General features: G+C 45.0%; 1 protein-coding gene across 1 annotated transcript; it reads left to right on the top strand.

Annotated features, from left to right (window-relative positions):
* The first annotated feature begins 5,614 nt into the window (after positions 1-5,614).
* On the top strand, positions 5,615-22,525 carry FAAH2 (fatty acid amide hydrolase 2). Its single transcript, XM_083596011.1, has 11 exons — positions 5,615-5,944; positions 10,094-10,176; positions 11,306-11,442; positions 13,474-13,683; positions 14,142-14,261; positions 15,185-15,320; positions 15,878-15,995; positions 16,959-17,078; positions 19,893-20,004; positions 20,600-20,794; positions 21,424-22,525. The coding sequence occupies exons 1-11, from the start codon at positions 5,690-5,692 to the stop codon at positions 21,597-21,599; spliced, it is 1,662 nt and encodes a 553-aa protein (XP_083452137.1). The 5' UTR covers positions 5,615-5,689; the 3' UTR covers positions 21,600-22,525.
* The last annotated feature ends 739 nt before the right edge of the window (positions 22,526-23,264 follow it).

Here is a 23,264-nt window from a genome sequence, read left to right as displayed (position 1 = left end):
ATGAGAACAGAAATCATGCTTCAGTGGTGCGGCGGCAGCAGGAGGCCCCATCAGCTAAAGTGGTACCTCAGGTTAAGAACAGTTTCAGGTTAAGAACGGAACTCCAGAAAGAATTAAGTTCTTAACCTGAGGTACCACTGTATTGTACCAGTCATGGCTCCTCCCTGCTCAAGAATTTTGGGAATTGTAGTTTACTAAGAGTTGTTAGGAGACCCCTATTCTCCCTGCAGAGTGACAATTCTGAGTGGTTTAGCCATCAATCCCTCTTGCCAGGGAACTGGGAAATATAGATCTGTGAGGGGAATAGGGGTTTCCAAACAACTCTCAGCACCAGCTACACTTATCACTTACTTTATAACAGGGGTAGGGAGCCTCTACGCTGTAGGCCAGGCATGGCCAAACTTGGCCCTCCAGCTGTTGTGGGACTACAATTCCCATCATCCTTAGCTAACAGGACCAGGGATGATGGGAATTGTAGTCCGAAAACAGCTGGAGGGCCAAGTTTGGCCATGCCTGCTGTAGGCCAAACGAAGCCCTCCAGGCCATTCTGGTCATCAGGATGCTCGCTGTGTCATGCCCCTCATCAGCCTCGCTCTGCACTCTCAAGTAATTTTGGCTGTTTGGAAACTTTCCTCTATGATTATAGGTAAAGGTGAAGGGACCCCTCACCATTAGGTCCAGTCGTGACCGACTCTGGGGTTGCGGCGCTCATCTTGCTTTATTGGCCGAGGGAGCAGGTGTACAGCTTCCAGGTCATGTGGCCAGCATGACTAAGCCGCTTCTGGTGAGCCAGAGCAGCACACGGAAACGCCATTTACCTTCCCGCCGGAGAGGTACCTATTTATCTACTTGCACTTTGACGTGCTTTCAAACTGCTAGGTTGGCAGGAGCAGGGACCGAGCAATGGGAGCTCACCCCATCACGGGGATTCGAACCGCTGACCTTCTGATCAGCAAGTCCTAGGCTCTGTGGTTTAACCCACAGCCCCACCCGCGTCCATTATACTATACAATCATTATATAATTATATAATAATTATATATAATCATTATATAATTATAATCATTATACTATGATTATACTTCTTGCTTAACTAGATTGAAAGTTTGCGGGGGGGGGGGGGAGCTTTCAGAGAAACCCCTGGCTTTTGCACAAGTGGAATGGAGCCCACAGTACTAAGTCAAGAGTCATTTCATTGCTCCACTTCCCATTGCCTTCTACCTTGCCCAACACTGGCATGCAGCCCTTGGAAATTTCTCCACAAGGGTGTGTGTGAGAGAGAGAAATAATAAGATACAGTTCAGTAAAATAAGTAATAATTACTTTGACAAATACATATTTCACAATAACTCCCAAAGAATGTGTGGGTTGGTATTTTCTTGCATCTTATTGTACCAATGAAAACACTCCATTTTTTCTTTTTTTTAGTAATATTGTCTCCTTTCTCTGACTCTGACCATGTTGGTCCATTTCAGCGCGCATACTGCAGAAAAAATCATGCATAGTAGGAATACAATTTTCTGTTATGCATGTGTTTTCTATGAGGTTAACTTTGCACCTAAGAGACACTGTCCTTGTGTCAATTTATCTGAGAGCTGCTTTCCATGGTTGGGGAAATGTGCTGAGCAGATTCTCAAAGGTACTTTGTCTTGAGAGACATTTTTCAAAACAGCCGATTGTTTCCCTATAGGGTTTCACAGATTTTTACCTTTAGGTTATTTTAAGTAAATATTAGAAAACTGTCCAATGCAAATTGCATTCAGCAGATGCTTACAGGTGTTAAATTTAACAATGTGCCTGGAACCTTTGACACATTAACATTCGCAACAGCAGCTAGGTATGCTGTTCTGGTTTGGGTGTGGCTTTCTATGTTGAAGGTAGTCTCTACCAGGGAGGGAAGAAACGTGATTCAACTAGGATTTTAAAGTGATTCTACCACACTTTGCAAACCATGTGAACTGAAACACTACTATTATTTGAAATTTGCACTTTGCCTAATTTTGTGATGCAGTTCTCCAGCAAAAACAAAATACACAAAATGCACATACTGTATTGGGCATATATTTGTAATTCTATAAAATGCTGATGAGTGGATTGCTGGCAACGTCTTGACCCAAGATATTGTTCTTTGTCAGGCAGGCAGTCAAGTCATGTTTCCATAGCAGTGACCAGAGGAGAAATGACCACTGGGGGGAGCACAGAGAGAAGAAACGCCATGATGCATCTGTAGCAGTACAACTGGACACCATTATCTGCCCCAGCTGCAACAAAACATGCCTCTCCTGCATATATCTCTCCAGCCACAATGGGCGCTGCAACTGTCCAACAGCTTGACCTCACCCCTAAAGGCAGACAGATGCCAACTCAATTCAATATAAAGTGCATTATATTCGGGAAATAGCTTGCAAAAATGTGTATATTATGAGAAATCTGCACTAAAATGCCAATGGATTTTCAGGAGTTTTTCTTTAAAAAAAATTATAAACTGTAGCAGAAATTGTAGAGAACTGAACGTAAGCCTGGGAAAAATGAATAGGGGAAAAAAAACTGGGTTGACATAATCTCCTGTGTGGTAAGTGAACATTACTCACTTTTATGTGTAGGGAAATAAAGATAATGTATACCAAATAACTTAACAGCAGATTAACACAACCAATGAAGACGAAGACGAAGACGAAGACGAAGACGAAGACGAAGACGAAGAAGAAGAAGAAGAAGAAGAAGAAGAAGAAGAAGAAGAAGAGTTTGGATTTGATATCCCGCCTTTCACTCCCTTTAAGGAGTCTCAAAGCGGCTAACATTCTCCTTTCCCTTCCTCCCCCACAACAAACACTCTGTGAGGTGAGTGGGGCTGAGAGACTTCAAAGAAGTGTGACTAGCCCAAGGTCACCCAGCAGCTGCATGTGGAGGAGTGGAGACGCGAACCTGGTTCACCAGATTACGAGTCCACTGCTCTTAACCACTACACCACACTGGCTCTCTAACCTCCCCCCCAGCTTGCACGCCTGTCCTCCAACCCCAAATCCCCACATGCCAATGTACATAATAATAATTATAATCTTTTATTTGTATCCCGCCCTCCCTGGCCAAAACTAATTAAGCAATTTTCTCTTGCAGACACACAGGTCCAAAGTCCTCCCTTCTGATTGCAGCTCAGTGGCAGAGCATCTGCCTTGCACACAGAAGGCACCAGGCAAATCCCCGCTGGCACCTTGAGGCAGGGCTGAGAGAGACCTATGTGAAATCACACCACATAGAAAAAACCGAGTCAGATGGACCAAGTATCTTACTTAGGATGCTTCCTAACATGCAGTAATACCTCTTGGCACAGTTGCTTTTTTAAAGGAACTTTGGTGGCGGTTGTTGGCATCTGTCTCAAGTGTGTGCTTCCAGGGGTGAAGTCAGACTGCGGCATCTGCAGCACTGAAATGTCCTCCCAGAGGTGTGAGCCTGGGTATAAAAGTCCTGGGGTCCCCAGGTGAACAGACTCTCCTCTTGGCCTTACCGATGTGGTTCAAAGGAAAGCAGAGCTATACGCTTGGCACCCGTTTGGCTGCAGGAGTTGCTGGAAGGAACCGCACAAGGCGCCATTCAATTGTATTAGGGACTGCACTCTGGATTTGTGTAGTTCTCAGGGCCGTCTTAAGCATACGTGGCACTGGGTGCAAAGATTCCTCTGCCCCCCCCCCCCGGTTTCCCAGAGTTGTCGACCTTTTTTTGGGGAGGGGGGATACCAAAGTTGTCAGACCATCTGGTGAGGCAGAAAAATGAAATGGCAGCCCACAGAAAAGCTTCGCAGGTCTGTAGAATATAGATCACTTGCCCACTTAAAAAATGGTTGCCGAACCATACCACGTGCTATAGCCAGCAATATTGACCACGTGACCAGAAAACAAGATGGCAGCCCTCAGGTTAGTGATCTCGCACTGCATGTAATGATAAACAAAAAGCAATCCAAAAACCCACACGAACAACAAGGGGTGTTCACAGCAAACACTGCCGCTAATGCCAATTGCCAATATAGCGTTGCAAGCCCCGCTGTTAAACAATAAAAGCTGGCCAAAACTGCCTTCAAGCCATTTCTACAGTGCATGAAAAGCCCAAGCCTCTTAAAGTGGCAAGCAGCTCTTTAAACACAAAGGGAAACACATAGCCCCCAGAGCGCACACACCCTCATGCAAACCAGGAGTGACCAGGAGGCAAGAGGCAAACACACACACTCAAACCGTGCAACAGGGACCTGGAGGCTAGCGGCGTGTGAGAGATCCAAAATCAGAGGAAGCAGGCAAAGAGGAGGAGTGGCAAACCACACACCCCTGCCAGCCAGATTGGCTGGCAGGGTAGCATGACTTGGGCCCAGGGCTCCCATGATGCAGGGGGCAATAACATGCCCCCTGCAAGTGCGGGAAGCGATGCCCACTCACAACCCCTCCCCTCGGGGCAGGGGCGGCAGCAGAGCAGAGTCGCCCGGTGCCCGCAGCAGAAGAGCCTGCCGCGCACCCTCTGACAGAATCTGCTCCGCTCGTCAGCGCAGCTTCCCCAGACTCCAAATTTTGGCCCTGGACTCTTGCTGGGCACCCCTGAGAGGCCGGCGCCATGGTGTGATGGACCACTAAGCCCAATGGTTAAGGTGGCCCTGGTAGTTCTTATCCTTTTCTTCTTCCACAGGTAGCCCACAAAGCAGCAGAGGTTCAGGACCAGAGTTTTCCTTCTAGGAGGGCTACCTTCTTAGGTTGACAAGCCCTGTTTGCCTCTCACATGGCATCTCCCGAAACAGGCTCCTTGGCCTTTGGACCCACTATTGGTCTCGCCTGATCAATCCACCACATGCCTGAGAAGTCACCAACTGAGGGTTTGAGACATAGCTGTCAACCTCCCCTTTTTTTGCGGGAAATTCCCTTATTCCAGCGCCGTCTCCCGCTGCTTCCCGCTGCTATCCCGGATTGTGAGATATCCCGTAGACTGTCCCCGGGACAGGTGAGGCTGCTGATCCCTTATTTTCGAGGCTGCTGATCCCTTATTTTCAAATCTGAAAGTTGACAGCTATGGTTTGAGACCCAACAGCTACCCTCACCTGGTTTAGCCATGCCCCAGGGATCTCCTCAGTAGGTACCCATATAAATTCAGGTATTATTATTATTATTATTATTATTATTATTATTATTATTATTATTATTATTATTATTATTATTTTGTGCCCCATCAGCTTGGCACCCTGTGTGGGGGAATTGCCTGCACCTAACCTGGTGCTGCACAAGGCGGTTGTGGGGATTAAAATGAGAAAGGGGGAGACCCTGAGCTACACCACCTCGGGGGGGGGAGGTGGGATATAAATGCAATAAATAAATAATTCAATGTGCTTATTACTAGTGATTAAATCTCTATACCACCCTTCATCCGAAGATCACAGTATTGTATTGTATTTTTATTTTATTTTATTCACTCATTCATTTTAAAAGGGTCCTTTAGGAGCTGCTTGTTTCTGTTTCTTAACTCTCCCTCTGGCTGAGGAAAAACTAACTAGCCGGTCGTTCCTTCGCCTGACGATTTAAATCTCGGGGACGGGGAGGGGCGAGCGGAGGGGCGGAGCTTGGCACCGGCGGGCCCCTCACACCCACCCCGAATGGGCGTGGCCGCGCAACTTCCGCTCTGATCGGCAGCATTGTCCCGGAGCTCTGACCTCTTTTGCCATGGCGCTCTCTCGCGCAGAGCGCTGCGTCGTGCTCGTGCTGCGCTTCCTCTCGGGAGCCCTCCTCGCGCTGCTCAGCCTGGCGGCGCGCGCCTCAGCCCTCCGCTCACCATTGAGGGCGCCGGCGGCGGTGGCTGCTGCTGCTGCTGCTTCTTCTTCTCCTGGCCCCAGCAGAGCCCGCGCCGTCCCGCCGCCGGAACACCCATTGCTGTTGCTGTCCGCAGTGGAGCTGGCGCGGCGGATCCGCCGCAGGGAGGTAAGGGCCCGGGCAGCCCGTCTCTGAGTTAGAGATAGAGAGAGAGAGAGAGAGAGAGAGAGAGAGAGAGAGAGAGATGTAGGAGGGGATCGCCCCGCAAGGGCTGCTGGGCATTGTAGTTTTGCTAGGAGGGGGTCTACTCCAAGGCAAAGCTTGGGGATTCCTAGCCCTTCACGAATGCCCCATGTTCCTAGACCACCTAGGCTTCCATATATCCTACCTTGACTCTGAGGATCTGCTTATGAAGTTGTGCCACAAAATCCAGTGTGGAATATTTAGTGGAAGTCCTCTGTTCCAAGGTAGCAGGGGCATGTTGGCTCCCACAGCCTTGGTGCTCTCTTTTTAATTTCTTTGCAGCTTGTTTGCGGAGTATGGAATCTAGATCTGGCGTGGGAGATTCTTGGCCTAGGCACAAGGGGTGAACCTTTCAGAATAAATCAACATAAGCCCTTAACACGAATCCCAGGATCTTTGTATGTAGAATCTTAAGTCCACGAAGTTCTATTAGATACTCCACCTGCTTGCAAAGAAAAAACAAATTTCTCGTGAGAATGTGGGCGATGTTCCCTTTAGTTAAAGGAAAGAGGCAGTACTCTTTAATAGTACTTTTACTATTAAAAGTACCACTTTTACAACCAGAATGGTGAAGGCAGATAATATTGGGCACATCAAAAGGTGGAGGGAGCAGAAAAATACCCATCTGCTGCATTAGCACAGCGAACAGACCAGGATTGCACCTGTTGCCATTATGTGACAGTAGCAGGATCAGCAGAGGATCCATAGGATTCTGCGGTGGCTCAGCCCCACCCCTGAAGCACCCTGTTTCAGAGATTTCTGCTGGTGGGGACGCCACTAGTGGTTGGTTCTGCTCACTATTTGGATGGGTGCATTGGGGTGCTCTTTGCTGGCAGCGCTTCCACACTGATGGTTGGAGCTTCCATGGTTGCAGAAGCCTTTAAAACGCCATTCAATGGCCCCATTCAATCTCCCTTCAGCACAGTGATTCAGGGATTTGGATTTCTCAGTTAGTCATCCATGGTAGTGGCCTACTGACTCCAGACATGTAGCTTTCATGTGGGAAAGGCCTAGAGCTGGGGGTGGGAGGGTGGGAGAGAGAAATCTAGCTCCTAAAAATGCAATATCTGAAACTTTTCTAATGCATCAGACGGTTTGGTAAGCCACTATCTCTGCAACATTAAAGTTCATCTGCTGAACATTATACTCATTTGATAAGGGTCTCGTCTGTCTTCAGTTTACCCACTAAATAAATGTTTTAAAGAAATCTCACCAAATGCAAAGCCTGCCATGCTCTTGCTGTTTACCTTCTGCCCACTTTTCTGTGGAAGATACAAATAAATTTGCAATGAGCCCTGCTGGTGTTCATGATGAAATAAATTTGGATTGGTTCCACTTGAATACTTTTCACTGGGGTTGTCGATGTACCTGCACTTCATAGAATTATCCTAGCAATTCTGAAATAGCCAAAAGCATCTGGAGAAGAGTAAGAGAACATCCTGTTCTTAGGTTTAATTTTTGTTTTGCAGATTAATGCAAATCCTTATTAGGGATAGAGAGTTACTAGTCCACAATGATGCTGGCTTCCTTGCTTTATCCACCTGTATTACCGATTTTTAGGTTGGGTGGGGGAATGACAAACCAGCCTGGTCACCAGGAGGCAATTTTTACTCTCAGCAAGTTACTATTTGAAAATCTAGATTTAAGAAGGTAATCAACTGTACCACTGTTGGTTCTGATGTCCCCTCCCCTCCAATTCTAAATACACTTGTTGCGCGAGTGAATTCAAATTTGTTTCATCAACACTTGCTTTTAAACTAAGGTTACCAGATGTCCCTGTTTCCCGGGGACAGTCCCTGGATTTACAAATCAGTCCCCATACAAAATCCATTGAAGTTGAAAAGTGTCCCCAGATTCATTGAAAAAAATCTGGTAACCTTATTCTAAACAAGCATTGCACTGTTCTTCAGTTGCTTTGCGTCAGGGCAAGAGATTGGTATTGAGAATCTCATCTCCTGCCCCTCCCTTCCTTAAAGGAATGTGGTTTTTTCCAGTGACTTGCTTGGTGTGTATTGTAAAGAGGTTTGGAATCTTAGGAGAAATCTTGTGTACATTCTCATTTAGAAGATTTTCAAATAAGCCTCCAAGCTCTGTTCAGATTATAACTTAGCCAAAACCTGTATGGGGTTACCGTAGCATAGACTTTTGACACAGGCAAATAACATACAATAATTGTATTTCATGGTTATACAGGAAAATGGGCTCATTTGAGTCCTTACATTCTGTTGTGCATCTTTCATAGGGGCGGGGAAACTTTGTGTCGTCATCACATGTTGCTGAACTGCAGCTCCCATCGTTCCCAGCCATTAGCCATGCTTTCTAGGGCTTGTGGAAATTGTAGTCTGGCAACATCTGGAGGTTTCCCATATTCTCCCCCATATCTCCAATTCTTTCTTAACCTCTTTCCACAATTTAATATACCATATTTTCCCTTCTATAAGATGCCCCCATGTATAAGATGCCCCCTGTTTTGGGGGACTCAGATTTAAGAAAATGGGAGGAGATGGCCCCGTGTAAAAGAAGCCCCCTAATTTTTGACATTTTTAAGGGGAAAAACCTAGTCTTATGCACGGAAAAATACAGTAATTATTTTCAAATTGGTTAAGATTTCTTAAAGGTAAGGTAAAGGGACCCCTGACGGTTAGGTCCAGTCGTGACCGATTCTGGGGTTGCGGCACTCATCTCGCTTTATTGGCCGAGGGAGCCGGCGTACAGCTTCCAGGTCATGTGGCCAGCATGACTAAGCTGCTTCTGGCGAACCAGAGCAGCACACGGAAATGGCGTTTACCTTCCCGCCGGAGCGGTACCTATTTATCTACTTGCACTTTGACGTGCTTTCAAACTGCTAGGTTGGCAGGAGCCGGGACCGAGCAACGGGAGCTCACGCCGTTGCGGGGATTCGAACCGCCAACCTTCTGATCAGCAAGTCCTAGGCTCTGTGGTTAAACCACAGCGCCACCCGCGTCCCAGTAAGATTTCTTACTGTAAGCCAAATTCCCAAATACAACTTTTTGCCTATTTTTAAACTAGACATCCTTTCTAAAAAATTTTTTTGACTGCTCATCCATGTTTTTGACCAATGTTGTTGTTTTATCTGAGCTTATTTTGAAACCCACCACTTCTCCAAACCTTTTAATTTCTTCTAATGTTTTGGGAACGCTCTCCAAAGGTTGTTCTAGTGTCAACACCACTGACACCCTTAATTTATAAACTCTATGTCCCACCTCAATACCTTTAATATTCAATGAACATTTAAAGCACATTGCCTCCCTCAAATAATACCTTTGTTATTATTTTGTTAAGGGTGCTGGGAGTTGTAGCTCAGTGCGGGTAAAATGCAGTTCTGAGTATTCTTTGAGGGAAAACATGCATGTTAAATGTAGGCACATTCCCAGATGGCAAGGGAAATAATTCGTAATAGTGAGCATGAGCTAAATTCTGCCTCTTTCTGAAATCCGTTGTTATCAGCGGCTTCCCTCGCATTGCTGCTCACACCCAATGGTTAATGATAAACTTATTTATCACTTATTTTATTGCATGTATATTACACCACTTTCCCAAGGAACTCAGACATACTGTGCATGGGCTTTTCCAATTTTCCCCTACTCAACAAATATTGTGAGGTGAGTGAGGCTAAAATACTGACTGAAGGCTTCCTTACATGGCCATGTGGAGAGCCTCCTTTCTCAGAGATAGTGTACCACTGACAAGTACTTTTCTGGCAAGTAATAGCAGGGAGTGTGCGATGGACGTTTTGCCTTGCTTGTGAGCTTCACAGAAACATCTGTAAACCATTTTGTGATGCTGGGCTATTTGGACCTTTGGTCTGATCTATTGAAGTTCATAGCAGCCCAGAGTGACTTGAGCAGCATATAAAGAATGAATCATCATCATTATTAAATTATTATAGAATATTCGAACCTTGATTTTCTTGCTCCAAGCCCAGCATTCTATCCATGGCATGGTGCTAATTGCTAATGAAACAAAACACAATGTTCAGCACATATGATCATTAGATGCTCTGAAAGTTAGCCAGATTGCAGCAATCTTTTGAGCACTTTTTATTCCTTGCAGGTGAAATGTATTGATGTTATTGAAACATACATTGGGAGGATCAAAGAAGTCAACCCGTTGATCAATGCGGTTGTAAAAGACAGGTGAGTGATGGAATTTATACTTTCTGTTTCAACATATTTCTACTTCTGACAGGAAAAAGGGCAGGCAGATGCGGTGCTCCGCTAGAGATTCTCTGTTGCCTCACACGTTGACCTACTTTGAGTCAATACAGTTCCTGAAGAATTCTTCCAAGTGCTCGCATAGTTATGATTTGCAACACAATCATAGCAAAAGTAACTAGTTTGTAGCTTCTCCGAATCCAAACAAAGGGAGCTCTGCTCATTCTCGGAAGTACTTGTCCTTTCTGAACCTTTCGCTGACCTTGGCCATCCTGTATTCAGACTAAGAACATGAGAGCTGGCCTACTGGATGAGTGGGGCAGGCAGGTGGGATAAAGTGGCATCTCACCTAGTACTCTGTCTCCCAACAGCTGCTGATCAGATGCTCCTGGAAGATGCACAAGCAGGGGCATGGTGGAGAAAGGTGATGTGATAGGTGGCCCATCTCACGGGGTGGGACAAAGCAGCACCCGGCAATAACGAGCCTCCCACTCACCAACCTTCCTGCAGGGATCTGCATTGCCAATGCATTCTCTGGAATCTTTGGACCCCATCATGCCTATCAGCTAATGTCATCCTTTGCTGGTGGGCATGTGGCTGTATTTTGGAGAGATGGTCTAATGAGTCAGACCCCCTGTAGACCACGACTGGCTGCAAGGTGGAGATTCTCTGTCCCTGTTGTATACCATCATGTTCTTATTTTAAGGATTTTTAAAAAGCCGTTTGACCATTTGTCCTTGCTCCCAGGCAGGAAATAGCAAGGGGCTGCATACCTGAGGGGAAACCTGGAGACAGAACCCTGTTTTGTTTATCCGAGGTCAAGAACCTCTTTGCCGTTAAGCAAATATTTCTAGAGAAGTTGCAAAGCTGTGGTGATCACAAAGCAAAACAAAAATCAAAAAACAGCAACATTTAGACTTGTTTCCTCTAGGCTCCCTCTCAAGTCTTTCTCCAGCTTCACCTCTGGCTGTGGCTCCAGAGATGGAACTTGGGAGGAGCAATAGGTGTGGGACAAAATGAGCATCGTAGGAAGACCAGTTAGGTTCCAGGCTCTAGAGATTGACGGGTTTTCTCTTATTTCCTCTGGCTCTTACCCAACCATCCCTCTCAGGTTTGAGGCTGCCCTTGAGGAAGCTCATCAGGTCGACCAGCTGCTCTCTGAGGGGCAAGATGATGAAGAGTCACTGAAGGAAAAGTTCCCCTTCTTGGGGGTCCCTGTCACCATCAAAGAAGCCTTTGCGCTATACGGTGTGTTCTCTTGCATAACCTCCACCCACCTCTTGACCGCAGTCTGTAGTCTTCCCTCATTTAATTTATTTATTTCATAGATTTGTTTCAGTATGAATATATTACAGTAATGGGTAACAGAGCAACCCTTAAGACGTTTTGTTTGTTGCTTTCTTAAATCAGCATTCCTTCATTCTTTTAAAACTCTGTCGATGAGATCTTATAAAATAGTGACTGCCAAATGTATCTAAACAATGGTGCTTGAATCAGTTGAATCCTTTTTTTAAAAATAATTTTTATTAAGTTTTCCATTTCAACAATCCAATCAGATCACATTAAATATTCCAAATTATACAAATACATATCATATAGTCCAAATATTTTGCCAATTTATAAATTTTTGTTGGGGCTTCCCAGGCTTCAAGTTCAGTGGGGTCCAATCTTATGTTTCTATGCCTTGAGTTTCCAATAGTTCCTTCTTTAAATCTTCCTGTTGTTATCCTTCCTTCTTTCATGGCCTCTGAGTTATTTCCACAGGCAAGTTGAAGTGAGCAATAATATGCTTCTGTGTGAAATTTGTATGACTCTCCTTTTTTTTTTTTGTAGCTGGTAAGTCTATTATTTGCAGTATATCCTCACATGCTGGTTTTTATGCCGACTCAATCCAAAAGTCCTTCTCTGGTGGCAAACGCCATCTTCTCTCAGTTCCGATGAAATAAAATCTAGGCGTTCGCTCATTAATTTTCTCAGACAGGTTGCATCAAACATTAGTCTTTCCAGGGGAGATTTGCCAAATCAGACTTGAAGTACAGATATAATAACAAATTAAGAGTTCGCCTCCCCCATGACTATTTATCTCTGCAACTCGGTCTATCCCATAATGGCGGATCCCAATTAAATAGTGCGTCACATCACTCTTCCAGAGAGTCTTTTATCTTCTTCCAAGTATTTCAAAAAACAAAGGCTTTAGTTAGTATTTGAATCAGTTGAATCCTAAGGGCATTCTTCAAAGAGTGGGCGACTCATTTAGGACTTTGAAGACAAAGGTTCAAATCCACCACTCAGCCATGATGCTCAACCTAACCCTATGTCACAGGGTAATTGTGAGGATTAATTAGGAGGTAGACATGTGCTATCTTGAACTTCTTGGAAGAAGAAGAAGGTTTCCAATTGTTGTGTTTTGGGAAAGCTATGTTATCTTACAATAGGGTGTGCTGTATAAAGTGCAGCCCACGTCCTTTTCTCAGTGAGTGACATCTTTGCTAACCTTCTAGGGATTTTCCTTCATGTAGTACTGCAGACTAAGCTAATATCCAGCTGCTCTGAGGGCGCCAGGTTTTAGTCTGAAACCAGCAATTCTCTGGTGTTGCTGCATCTTAGAGGGTGTGGTCCCAAACTTGTTAAACAAGATACTCCTTCTCCAGTAAAGCCAACCAATTTTTGCACTCTTAATGAGGTACCTCTGGAGTATCTAGGGATGAGATTTACTATTTGTGGTTTGCTCCCCACAAACCTATTCCTCCTTGGCTAAGCCATACCTCTCTTCACACATATAAAACAAGTAAGATACTTCTTGGTTTGAGGACTGTGTACTTGCTTGTATACTTGAGGACAGAGAGCATGCTAAAAGATCAAGGAACTGGCTGGAAAGGAGGAGGTGGGTTATAAAACACAGAGTGAGCAAAAACCATTACTGTATTAGGTTTTGTTTTCATTTTAGTTCATTACTTACCTTTCTCCCTTCCACTGCTAAAAGGAACATTTGCTTTCCCCAGCTGGAAAGATGATAAAGATGAGCTTTATCTCATCTACTACAGGCTGCAAATGGTTTACAGAAAATGAAAAACACCTACCAAATAGAACCAGAGATACCTGCTTGATTAAACATTGCTGAAATAGTGTGGCGTATCTACCATATTGCATCATTTTCCAGACATTTGGGGGGCAGCTACTCCCTTGGCTCTTGGCCTTATAGCTGCCCTTTAGCACTGCTCTAGGCTATTGTGGAACCTCTGACTCTTTTTTTCCTTTTTGTTTCCCTCGTTGTGGTAGGGTTGCCCAATGCCTCTGGACTGGTTAGCCGTCGTAACATTATCTCCACATCCGATGCTTCGGTAGTGTCACGGGTAAAGCAGGCTGGCACCATCCCACTGGGTGTGACCAACTGCAGCGAGCTGTGCATGTGGTTTGAGTCGAGCAACCGGGTCTATGGTCGGACCAACAACCCATATGACCTAGAGCGCATCGTAGGAGGCAGCTCAGGTGAGTGGGCTACCTCGTTTGTGAGAACATGCTGCACTGAACAGATAAATTAGTCCTGGCTGATCAAATCTCCTGCTAGTGATTAACTGCTCATTTGATGGTGGTTTAAACAAGTAACCAGAACGCAACAAGAATGGAGGGCAGTTGGGAATACGTTGCTTATTTTTGACTTTGATACAGCATAGAAGAAGGGTTGTATAGGGATTGGGGACCAGAAAGCCACCTATAATAGTTTGCAAGTTAGGTATGCCAGTGATGCTTCTATTTTGTTGGATCTGCAAGTATTTGAGATTAGTACTGGTTAGCAAGACAATCCCTGGGGAAAAAAATCTGATTAGCCCACTCTGTTTCTCCATGTGTATTTCGGTCTCCCAGAGCAGATTCTGTGAGTGGCAAGTGCGGGGTTACTCAGATATGCCTGTGGTCCACTGCCAGTCTGTCCTTTGTTTGCCTTCCAGGAGGAGAAGGCTGCATCCTGGCAGCTGCTGGTTCTGTGATCGGTGTGGGCTCGGATATTGGGGGCAGCATCCGTATGCCAGCTTTCTTCAATGGCATCTTTGGACACAAGCCCACCACTGGTACAAAATGCCCATTTCTCATTGCTTCTTTTTCCACCAAGTTAACTAAAAGAAAGGATAGAAAGAACAGTTGTAGGTTGTCTTGATGCTCTTACCTCTCAAGAATTAGGGTTTATTTCCTTTGGAAGGTCAACTGGACCTTAAGGCCTTTGGGAATTTGGGCATCCAGTTCAGAAGGAGAGTCAGCTACCGTTCCTGAAGGCCTGGCTGTTTTGGCTACACAAATTGGCATCTCAGTACAGTGGAACCTCATGTTATGGACGGGATCCGTTTCGGAGGCCCATCCGTAACACGGAACTGATGCATGCCAAAGTGCCACATCTGTGCATGCACATGGCACGATTTAGCACGTCTGCGTCTGTGCGAGTGGTAAAACCCGGAAGTAATCCATTCGAGTACTTCCGGGTTGCCACGGGACGCAACACGAAAACACGTAACCTGAAGCGCACGCAGCATGAGGTATGACTGTAGTGGAGGCAGCAAGTCCAAATCTGGCAACGGTATCCTGTTGAAAACTTTTTTAAAGCGTTGCATGGCTATTAAAAGACAGGAAGGCCCCTGCCTGCCAGTTCACAGACTAATACAAAAGCAGTGGGAGGAGGGAAGAGAGCAAGATTTGCAGCACCTGCTCCTTCTTTGGCCAGAGGATGGGGCCAGGATACTTTATCCCTGTTGCCATAATGTTCATTGTGTGGAACAGAAGGTGGACCCGAGTGTGCCTTCTTCAGTTCTGCAGTCTCAAGGTAACTGGCAGTAGCAGTATCCTTTCTGTCAGAAAACTGATTAGGGTTCTGGTTTGGACCTAAACTAGCCTTGAATACAGTGCTCTGTGTATGGGAGAGGTGGCATATGAACCCAACCCTGTCACTAAACTAAAACGATGTGGTTTGTCATGCAAAGCTAAACTCGGTGTGTTCGTCTAGGTGTGGTTCCCAATGACGGCCAATTCCCTAATGCTGTGGGCATTCGGACAAAGTTCCTGTGCACTGGCCCAATGTGCCGTTTTGCAGAGGACCTGGAACCACTGTTGAGGGTCATGGCTGGGTCAGGCGTTACAAAGTAAGTGGTTCTTATTACTTTTGCAGTGCATAAAGTGAATCCTAGTCTGCTAAGAAGTGCAAATGTGTTTGGCACCTGTCATTATTGTCACTGGCTGTCTTTGCCCCCGACGGTAGAGATCTGCACAGTGAGGGACAGGGCTAACTGAAGCAGAGGTCGGAATACCCCCCCTTCACAACACCATGTAGGAAAGCCGATTTAACTGGCCGTTGAATCTTATTTCCACACTGGCTGGGGGACAGCATCCCTCACTGTGCCTCTGGGTACCAGGCTTGCTTCAGGGGTGCAGCATTGGCTGCATAGCTCACTTGACTCTGTTATCCATTACTTTGCTCTACTCTGTACCCTCTATCATCCTCTGCCTTGGTCTGCCTAATGGAGGACAGTATCCCCACTGGTCTGGTGCCTTCGGTTGCTGTGGCATTTTTTTACCAAGAGTTGATTGTAAGAACTTGGTGTACATCAAGGAGCTAGTCCACTCTGCCGACTTGAACTGAGGATGGGACCAAAGCGCTTCTCGCTTCTGACTTGTGGCCATCTTATTCCTTCCTATTCAGGTTGAAGCTGGATGAAAAAGTATCTCTAAAGAATGTGAAATTCTACTCCATGGAGCACGACGGAGGTTCTGTCTTTGTTTCCCCAGTGGACAAAGAGCTTCTTCAGGCTCATCGGAACGTAAGAGGAAACTGCATCTGGTAGCTTAAAAACTTGGGGGCCATCACAGTTATCAGGGAGTTTAGGTAGGCGTTTGGTAAATGGCAGCTGAGTCAGCCTGTTCAAATTTGCCTGTGCATGCCTTAGTGTGCCCCAGCGTACCTGGGCACTGTTTTTTTCAGATTCATGCACAGGTCCATAGCTCAGTGGTAGAGTATATCCTTTGCATGCGGAAGCCCCCTGCCCCATTCGGTTCCCAGCATCTCCAGATAGGAAACGATCCCTTCCTTAAACCTTGGCTGTATATCTACTGGCTGTGTTATATTTATTATTATTAATAATTAAATGCATTTTTATAGGAAAAAAGTCTCAGTTCAACTTGCAGCAAGATTATGAATACAAAGATAGCATAAAATAGCCCCAAAGCAGTGCAGTTATCTTGAAGGAGGATTGCCAAATCAAAATGGGAAATGTAAGGGCTACTGTGGAGCTTTGATAGCTAAGCTTAGGGTACATTTACATAATGTTCTGGTGAGCTGTGGAAGTCTTGAAGCTGGAGTGTAGGGAGCAACCCCTATGTTCACTAGCGGTTGCAGTGAAAGTACCAAAGATTAAGGAGAACCACTCTCTATCCTTCTCTGTGTGTGAGAGAATTCACACATGCATACCATCTTCACCCTGTGATTACAAAAAATTATTGAAAAAAGTTGTTGCATAGCAAAGTCCACAGACAGTCTTCCTATCATGTTGCCTGAAGCAGAGTGGAGCTCCTCAGAAGTTCAGACGTCCATCTGTGAATGTCCAGGTGTTACCAGTCCTCCTAACTCTGATGTAGTGGTGATAATATTGTTTTGGTGTACTGTGCTGTGTGGAATGAGAAGAATCCTATATTTTTCTTAAATGCTCTTCGGCCCCCAGGCTTTCCATTCCTCCTTTAATAACTGTTTACTCAATGGCTGTTATTTTCTCTCTTATGTTTTCAAGGTGGTAAAGCACCTGGAGGCTGACCTGGGTGTTCAAGTTCAGCCTGTGAATATTCACAAAATGAAGTATTCCTTCCAGATCTGGTCTGTCATGATGTCTTCCAAGGACAGTGATGGGCAGGTATGTAAAATGCAAACCAGGGCGTAAGCCTACCTGCGACACGGGAAGAACAGCAGCGATGGACAAATTGTCTTTCAGGGATGCTGATCTTCACATGGAGGTTTTTGTGCACTTACATTGTTCTCTAGAGCATGGTTCTAAAAAGTACTTAGTCCTTCCCATGGGCCCCAATCTGTACTATACGTTTAAAGCAGTACCATGCAACCTTACGCAATTATGGTTTCCCTCAAAGGATTCTGGGAACTGTAGTTTGTTAAGAGATTTGCTAGGAGATCCTTATTTCCCTCCCAGAGCTACAATTACCAGAATTCCCTGGAAAGAGGGATTGTTTGGTTTTGTTTTTTAAAAATAATTTTTATTTGATTTTACAAGTATAAAATTGTAACAGTACAATATACATAACAATATTTAGAGATTCTTCGAAATCTCTGGACTTCCCACCTTCCCCTCCATGGGTCCTATTATCAACTGCATATTATTTAATCATCCAAATTTTATATCTCTCAATTTTTGTCCATAATACTTTCTACATTACAAGTGTTATTGTAATCCTGCTGACATTTTCATCTGCTTACAGTGGTCTCTCAGGTAGATTGTAAATTTTTCCCATTCTTTATTAAAGTTTTGATCTTCTTGGTCCCTGAGCTTTCCGGTCAGTTTCACCATTTTGTCATAATCCAACAGCTTAGTTTGCCATTCTTCTCTGGTAGGGACTTTGTCTTCTTTCCATCTAGAAGAGAGATTGATTGTTAAACCAGTCTGGCAGTTGTAGCTCTGCGAGGAGAATAGGGATCTCCGAACAAGGCTCAGCAACCGTAGCAAACTACACTTTGCAAGATTCTTTGGGAGATGCTGTACCATGACTGTTCAAGGTGACATTGTCTTTTAAATGTCTGATGCAGTTGGGACCCATGCCTGCTGCCATAGCTCTTGCTCCACTATGAAAGATTTATTTATTTGTCATTGTACCTTGTATTTTTTTTTTTTTTTTAAATAATATTTATTGAAGTTTCCAAAATACAGAAAGAGAAGAAAAGAAATTATGAAGATACATTCAGAACCTTATTTTCAAACATCCACTTTCTGGGACTCCCCCCTTCCCCCACCCCTACCGTATTCCCCTTTCATATTGTTGTTTCCACAAGTTCTATTTCTGATTTAAAGCACAATTTATATACCCCATTGTTCAAATTTAAATTTATACAAACCTTATGCAACACCCTTGATAAAAAAAAAAAACAAAAGATCTCTCCCCATAGCCCACCCCCTTTTCTTTCCACAATGTCCCCCTTTTTTCCCATTAAAGTAAAAGCACACAGAATAAAAGTATAAAAAAATAAAAAATATATTAGAAAAAAGAAAACCAATTCAGAAAATAGTTGCAAGCCTTTGGATTCTAATTCTCCCTCCCCTTCCCCGGTTTAATTTCCCTTATCCTCCAATCTATGTTTCCAGCCTGGAAATCTTAAGTCCATCAATCCCATTTTTCCCCCAACTCCTTGCAGAATTATTTCCCATTTCTAGGATTACTTTCTTTAAAAATTAATTCCTAAATCTTTAAAAATGTCAAATTATAAAATTCCCCCCATTGTTCTTTCAAGGTTATAGTCCAGCTTCCTCTTGTTCCGCTGCTAAAACTTTCTTATTCAGAAATTTAGTAACTCTACATGGGTTGTTGTTATTCAGGAACAAAAACTTGCGTTCAGTCCCTTCCTTCTTCAGTAAGGTATTCTGTTGTCTCCTTTTAGTCTAAACACCCTGTAGACAAGATTCAGTTTCCGTTTTGCAGCTTTCCCAGGAGATAACCAGTTCTGTGAAATTCCGGAGTGTTGTATTTTTCCCGGCTTACGCCCATCTTTGTAATGTCCCGAAACTCCTCTAGGGGGGTTGTTGTAACTCTGTTTCCAAAAATCCGATTGTTCTCCGTATTTTCGCCATTTTGTATTCAAGTCTTAACAAATTATATCAAGTTGTAACAAATTTGACCAGCAAGGTCCTTGTAATAAAATCCTCTTTAATATTCCGACTTTGACAGCTACTTTGACAGCTGTCAAAATCACCGGCTCTTTTCACCAGGCTCACTCCTCAATCGCCCCGGTTCCCAGGGAGGGGGGTGCATTTTCCTTCTCCTTCAATTCTTCCTCCAGCACAATTCTTGTACTTTCCCATCATGGAATTCTTAATTTAGCAAAGATACCGTTCTTTTTGGGCCTTGGCTTCCCAATCCTTGTTTTAAAATGTCTACAATAGGGAGGGGGACTGACTTCCTTTTTAGATCCCCCCCCGCTCGTCTCAAATCCCAAAAATTTTTCTTCTTTTAAACCCGATTTCCAATTTACTCACGGGTTGTTGTTAAAAGTCCAAATTCTCAATGGAAGAAGTCAGCGCTCTCCGCCGGATGGCATGCGGCTTCGCTCGGCAGGGATGGCAGAGGACTCAAAGCACCACGCTTCTCCCCGGCACCCGATCCGTAGCCTTTAAAAAGGCTCCTTCACGAGTCGGGAGGGCGCTAGCGGTGCTAGCCGAGTCTCCAAGTCCACGGCCCCCGTGGCCGTGGTTTCTAAGGGTCCCCGCATCGCCGGTGCGGTAAAACCCAGCCCCTGCCGAGCCGGCTCCCTCCGGAGCTCGGAGGGAGTCCGCCATTCGGCGATGGCGCCAACCCGGAAGTCTGTCATTGTACCTTGTAAAGTTGAGAGAGGAGGTTTGGTACAGGCTGCAAACCATGCTTAAAATATACTAGTTTAAAAAGCTAGAAGCAGAAAACATTACGGAATTCTCTTCGTCCTTGCTTCTCCATTCATATTCATATTACAGCAAACAGAAACCTTCACAGAGCTTCTTGGGGATCATGGAAAGCCAGTGTGGCCATCATGGGAGCTGCTGAAGTGGATGATAGGGATGTCTTCTCATACCATCCCAGCCATTGGTAATGTCCTGTTTTTAAACTTAAGAGTTTTATTCTAAAATAGCTGCACTTCTTTGATGTGCTAGTTCTATCTAGGTTGTTTGGCAATTTCCTGGTAACTAAATATGGAGTGCTGGCAAAGAAATGTATATAATAATGCTTGGGACCAGAAGGTAGCATCATATATTTGGAAGGAAGATGGTGATGCTGACAATCTAGGACTGGGATAGCCAACATAGTGCCTTCCAGATGTTGGTGTACTACTAGTCCCATCACCCCTGACCATTGGCCATGCAGGTAGGGGGCTGATGTCTGCTGGACTCCAACAACATATGGAGCGTGCCACGTTGACTAAGGAGTCTGGCGATCCTCAACTCATCCAGTACCATGGAAGTTTGGGAGTGAAAGGCAGCAACTAAAAGAGTTGTTTACAAATGCTTGTGTACCTGCTCTTGGCTGTGGCCCGTGCTAAGGGATGATGGGAGTTGTAGTCCAGCAATATCTGGAGGGCATCATGTTGGCCACCCCTGTTCTAGTATATCATGTTATATATGATCCAGCCTTTTGCAATGACTGCTGTTTGTCTTTGACCTACCTGCATCTCTGTGCTCTTTAGCACTAGGATTAACCGAGAAGGTGGTGAAATACAGTCCCAAAGTGAACGCTAAGCTAGCAAGCATGGCACAGAGTCTGCAGACCGAGATGGTGAATCTACTGGGAAATGATGGTGTCCTCTTATATCCTTCACACCCTGTAGTTGCTCCCAAGCACCACACTCCTCTGGGGATGCCTTTCAATTTTGCCTACACGGGTAAGGAGTTCCAATTTTGCATATGCGTGTATTATTCATGTACATTCTTTCAGTGTACATGATGCTTTGCAGAGTACAAGATGTTAGATAGGTCACTGCCTTAAGGAGCTTACAATGTAAAAATTCAACACAGGAAAAGGAGAGGAAGCAGGAGAGCAGGAGAAAAAGGGTAGCAGCATGCAATAATTGTATTTCACCATTTGGGTGAATATGGTTTTCTTTGCATGTGTACATGCTCATGTGCACCCACCGAACAGGATATAGCATATGATGCAGCCATATGTGTGCAGTACATGGGTATGTACTATACAATTCCACAGTCCTGCTACCTCCAAACAAGGTGATACAACTTTTCCATGGGGTTACGTTGACCTCCTGATTCTGGGAAGTCTCTGGGTATGGATCAAACTGTGCTTTGTTTATTAGGGGCCTCTGTGACATATTGTGTTTCATTAGCCAGTGCAGAACCCCTTGATTTATTCTTGCACTTAAAACCAGTATGATAAATTCCAAATTCTCAGAGAATGTTTCTAGATAGCAGCGAAACAAAATGTCTTGGATTCTAGTTCGTTTGTTGCAAAGAAGTGCTTTGAGTCCCTAATTCCTTTCACTCTCTCTTCCCCTTTTAGCCATCTTCAACATACTGGGCTTACCAGTGACCCAGTGCCCGCTGGGCTTGAGCAAGGAAGGCCTCCCCCTGGGCATCCAGGTGGTGGCAGGACCCTACAATGACCACTTGACTCTGGCCATGGCACAATACTTGGAGAAGGCATTTGGAGGATGGGTTCTCCCTGGTACATCCTAGCGTGTGTTGCCCGAGTCCTGGTGATAGCAGAAACACGAAGAGTGCCCCACCTGTAGCAGCAGGCAGCTGCATCTGATATTGGAGGAGCTCTGATGCCTGTCCCCCCTGCACGCACTTGCAACCCAGGGGGACTTAATTCCCTCCCACAGGGCCAAAGCTGATAGAGAGTCCAGCTGCACCTTTAGCTTTCTTCCTTTCTTATTACAAAATTACTTGAGAAGTTTAGGCAATAGGATGCTCTCTCCTTTCTCAGGGAAATTGGGGGTTTTGGGGAGGGGGTGAGGGTTCTGACAGGACAATCATATTGTGAGATATGGGAGAGGGTTTTCTGTCCCTGACTGTGGTGTTGGTAGTATAGGGCTCCCGGTCCCCTATGTAACGTGGTTTTTCTTTGCTGCTTTCAAGGCCAGGCCAAGGGCATCTGTAATTTTTATCTGTGATGGAGACTAGTTCCCCTACTTGAAAATGTATTTGGGAAATTGGGGTCCCCCAGCTTCCCACAATTTGCACAGAACACTGAGAACAGTGCTGGAGAAGATGTTGTTGAGGCCTCACTAAGTTGGACTTGGGAGTTCCCAGCCATGGCTCATGGTAGAAGAAGACGAGGGCGGCTTTTTAATCTCTTGGAAGGCACACCTTAGTAAATCTAGGACTGTTCAAATGAACATGATGGAACATGTGATGGATCAAGTGTTTTCCCACACACATTCCTCTTCTGAGCCTGTGGGGCCATGTCTTGTGGATGTGAGGTTCCAAATCCTGCTTTGTATGTCTATTTTTCATGATGTTGATAAATCCGTACGTTACTCTATGCACCTTTTGACTGGGTACACTGAGAAACAGTGCTGTTGGCCAGTTCCCATGGACCAAACAAAATGAAATGTATGTCATTTGCACCAAAGAGAATATAATGATATAGTACTTTAGGTCTGTGGTTCTGTTTCTTCTCTTGAACTCTCCTTTTCTTCGAACCGAATCTAACACAGTTAGCCAGTGTCAATAAGGAGCCAAAATGTGTTTGGATCGCAGTGCTGATGGTATATGACATAATTAAGTATAGTTGTACCTTGGTTTTCGAACAGCTTAGTTCTCGAAAGTTTTGGTTCCCGAACACCACAAACATGAAAGTGACTGTTCCGGTTTGCGAACTATTTTTGGAAGCTGAATGTCCAGTGAGGCTTCCTGCAGCAAATCAGAAGCCGCGCTTTGGTTTCTGAACGTTTTGGAAGTTGAACAGACTCCGTTCGACTTCCAAGGTACAACTGTAGCTAGGTTGTGCTTTTCATCTGTAACTTCACGTGCATGAGGGTACCACCAGTGCTGTGCACCAGAACTGAATCAGGCCAGCTTGTGTGGACCCAGGCTTGGGCTCAGAGAGCTCTGGATTGCCCTGGGTCAGGTTGCCCCACCTGGATTTGTCAAAAGGCAGCCTAGCTGCATGGTGGAGGTAGGTAGGAAGGAGAGGCAGGCAGAATCTGCTTCACTAGCACATTCCCCACAGGAAAGCAGTTTCCAGCCAGCAAGTGGAAGTTTCAGTCCTTCTCTCTGCAGTGTGGTCAGGAGCAACGGGGAAGGAGATCCCGTGTCTCCTTGCTCCATCCCACCTTCTGCCCAAATGTTTAATTAGGGATGGATCCTAATTAGGATGGATCCAGGTTGGGCGTA

Source organism: Podarcis filfolensis (assembly GCF_964270895.1).
Source record: "Podarcis filfolensis genome assembly, chromosome: Z".
Lineage (NCBI taxonomy): Eukaryota > Metazoa > Chordata > Lepidosauria > Squamata > Lacertidae > Podarcis > Podarcis filfolensis.
The sequence above is the reverse complement of the archived record's forward strand: the minus strand, read 5'-3'. Positions and strand labels throughout refer to the sequence as shown.

Coding starts and splice junctions, on each gene's coding strand:
- FAAH2 (XM_083596011.1), top strand. CDS start 5,690: ATGGCGCTCTCTCGCGCAGAGCGCTGCGTCGTGCTCGTGCTGCGCTTC. Junction 13,684..14,141: donor CATCGTAGGAGGCAGCTCAG/GTGAGTGGGCTA, acceptor TTTGCCTTCCAG/GAGGAGAAGGCTGCATCCTG. Junction 17,079..19,892: donor CCAAGGACAGTGATGGGCAG/GTATGTAAAATG, acceptor TTCATATTACAG/CAAACAGAAACCTTCACAGA.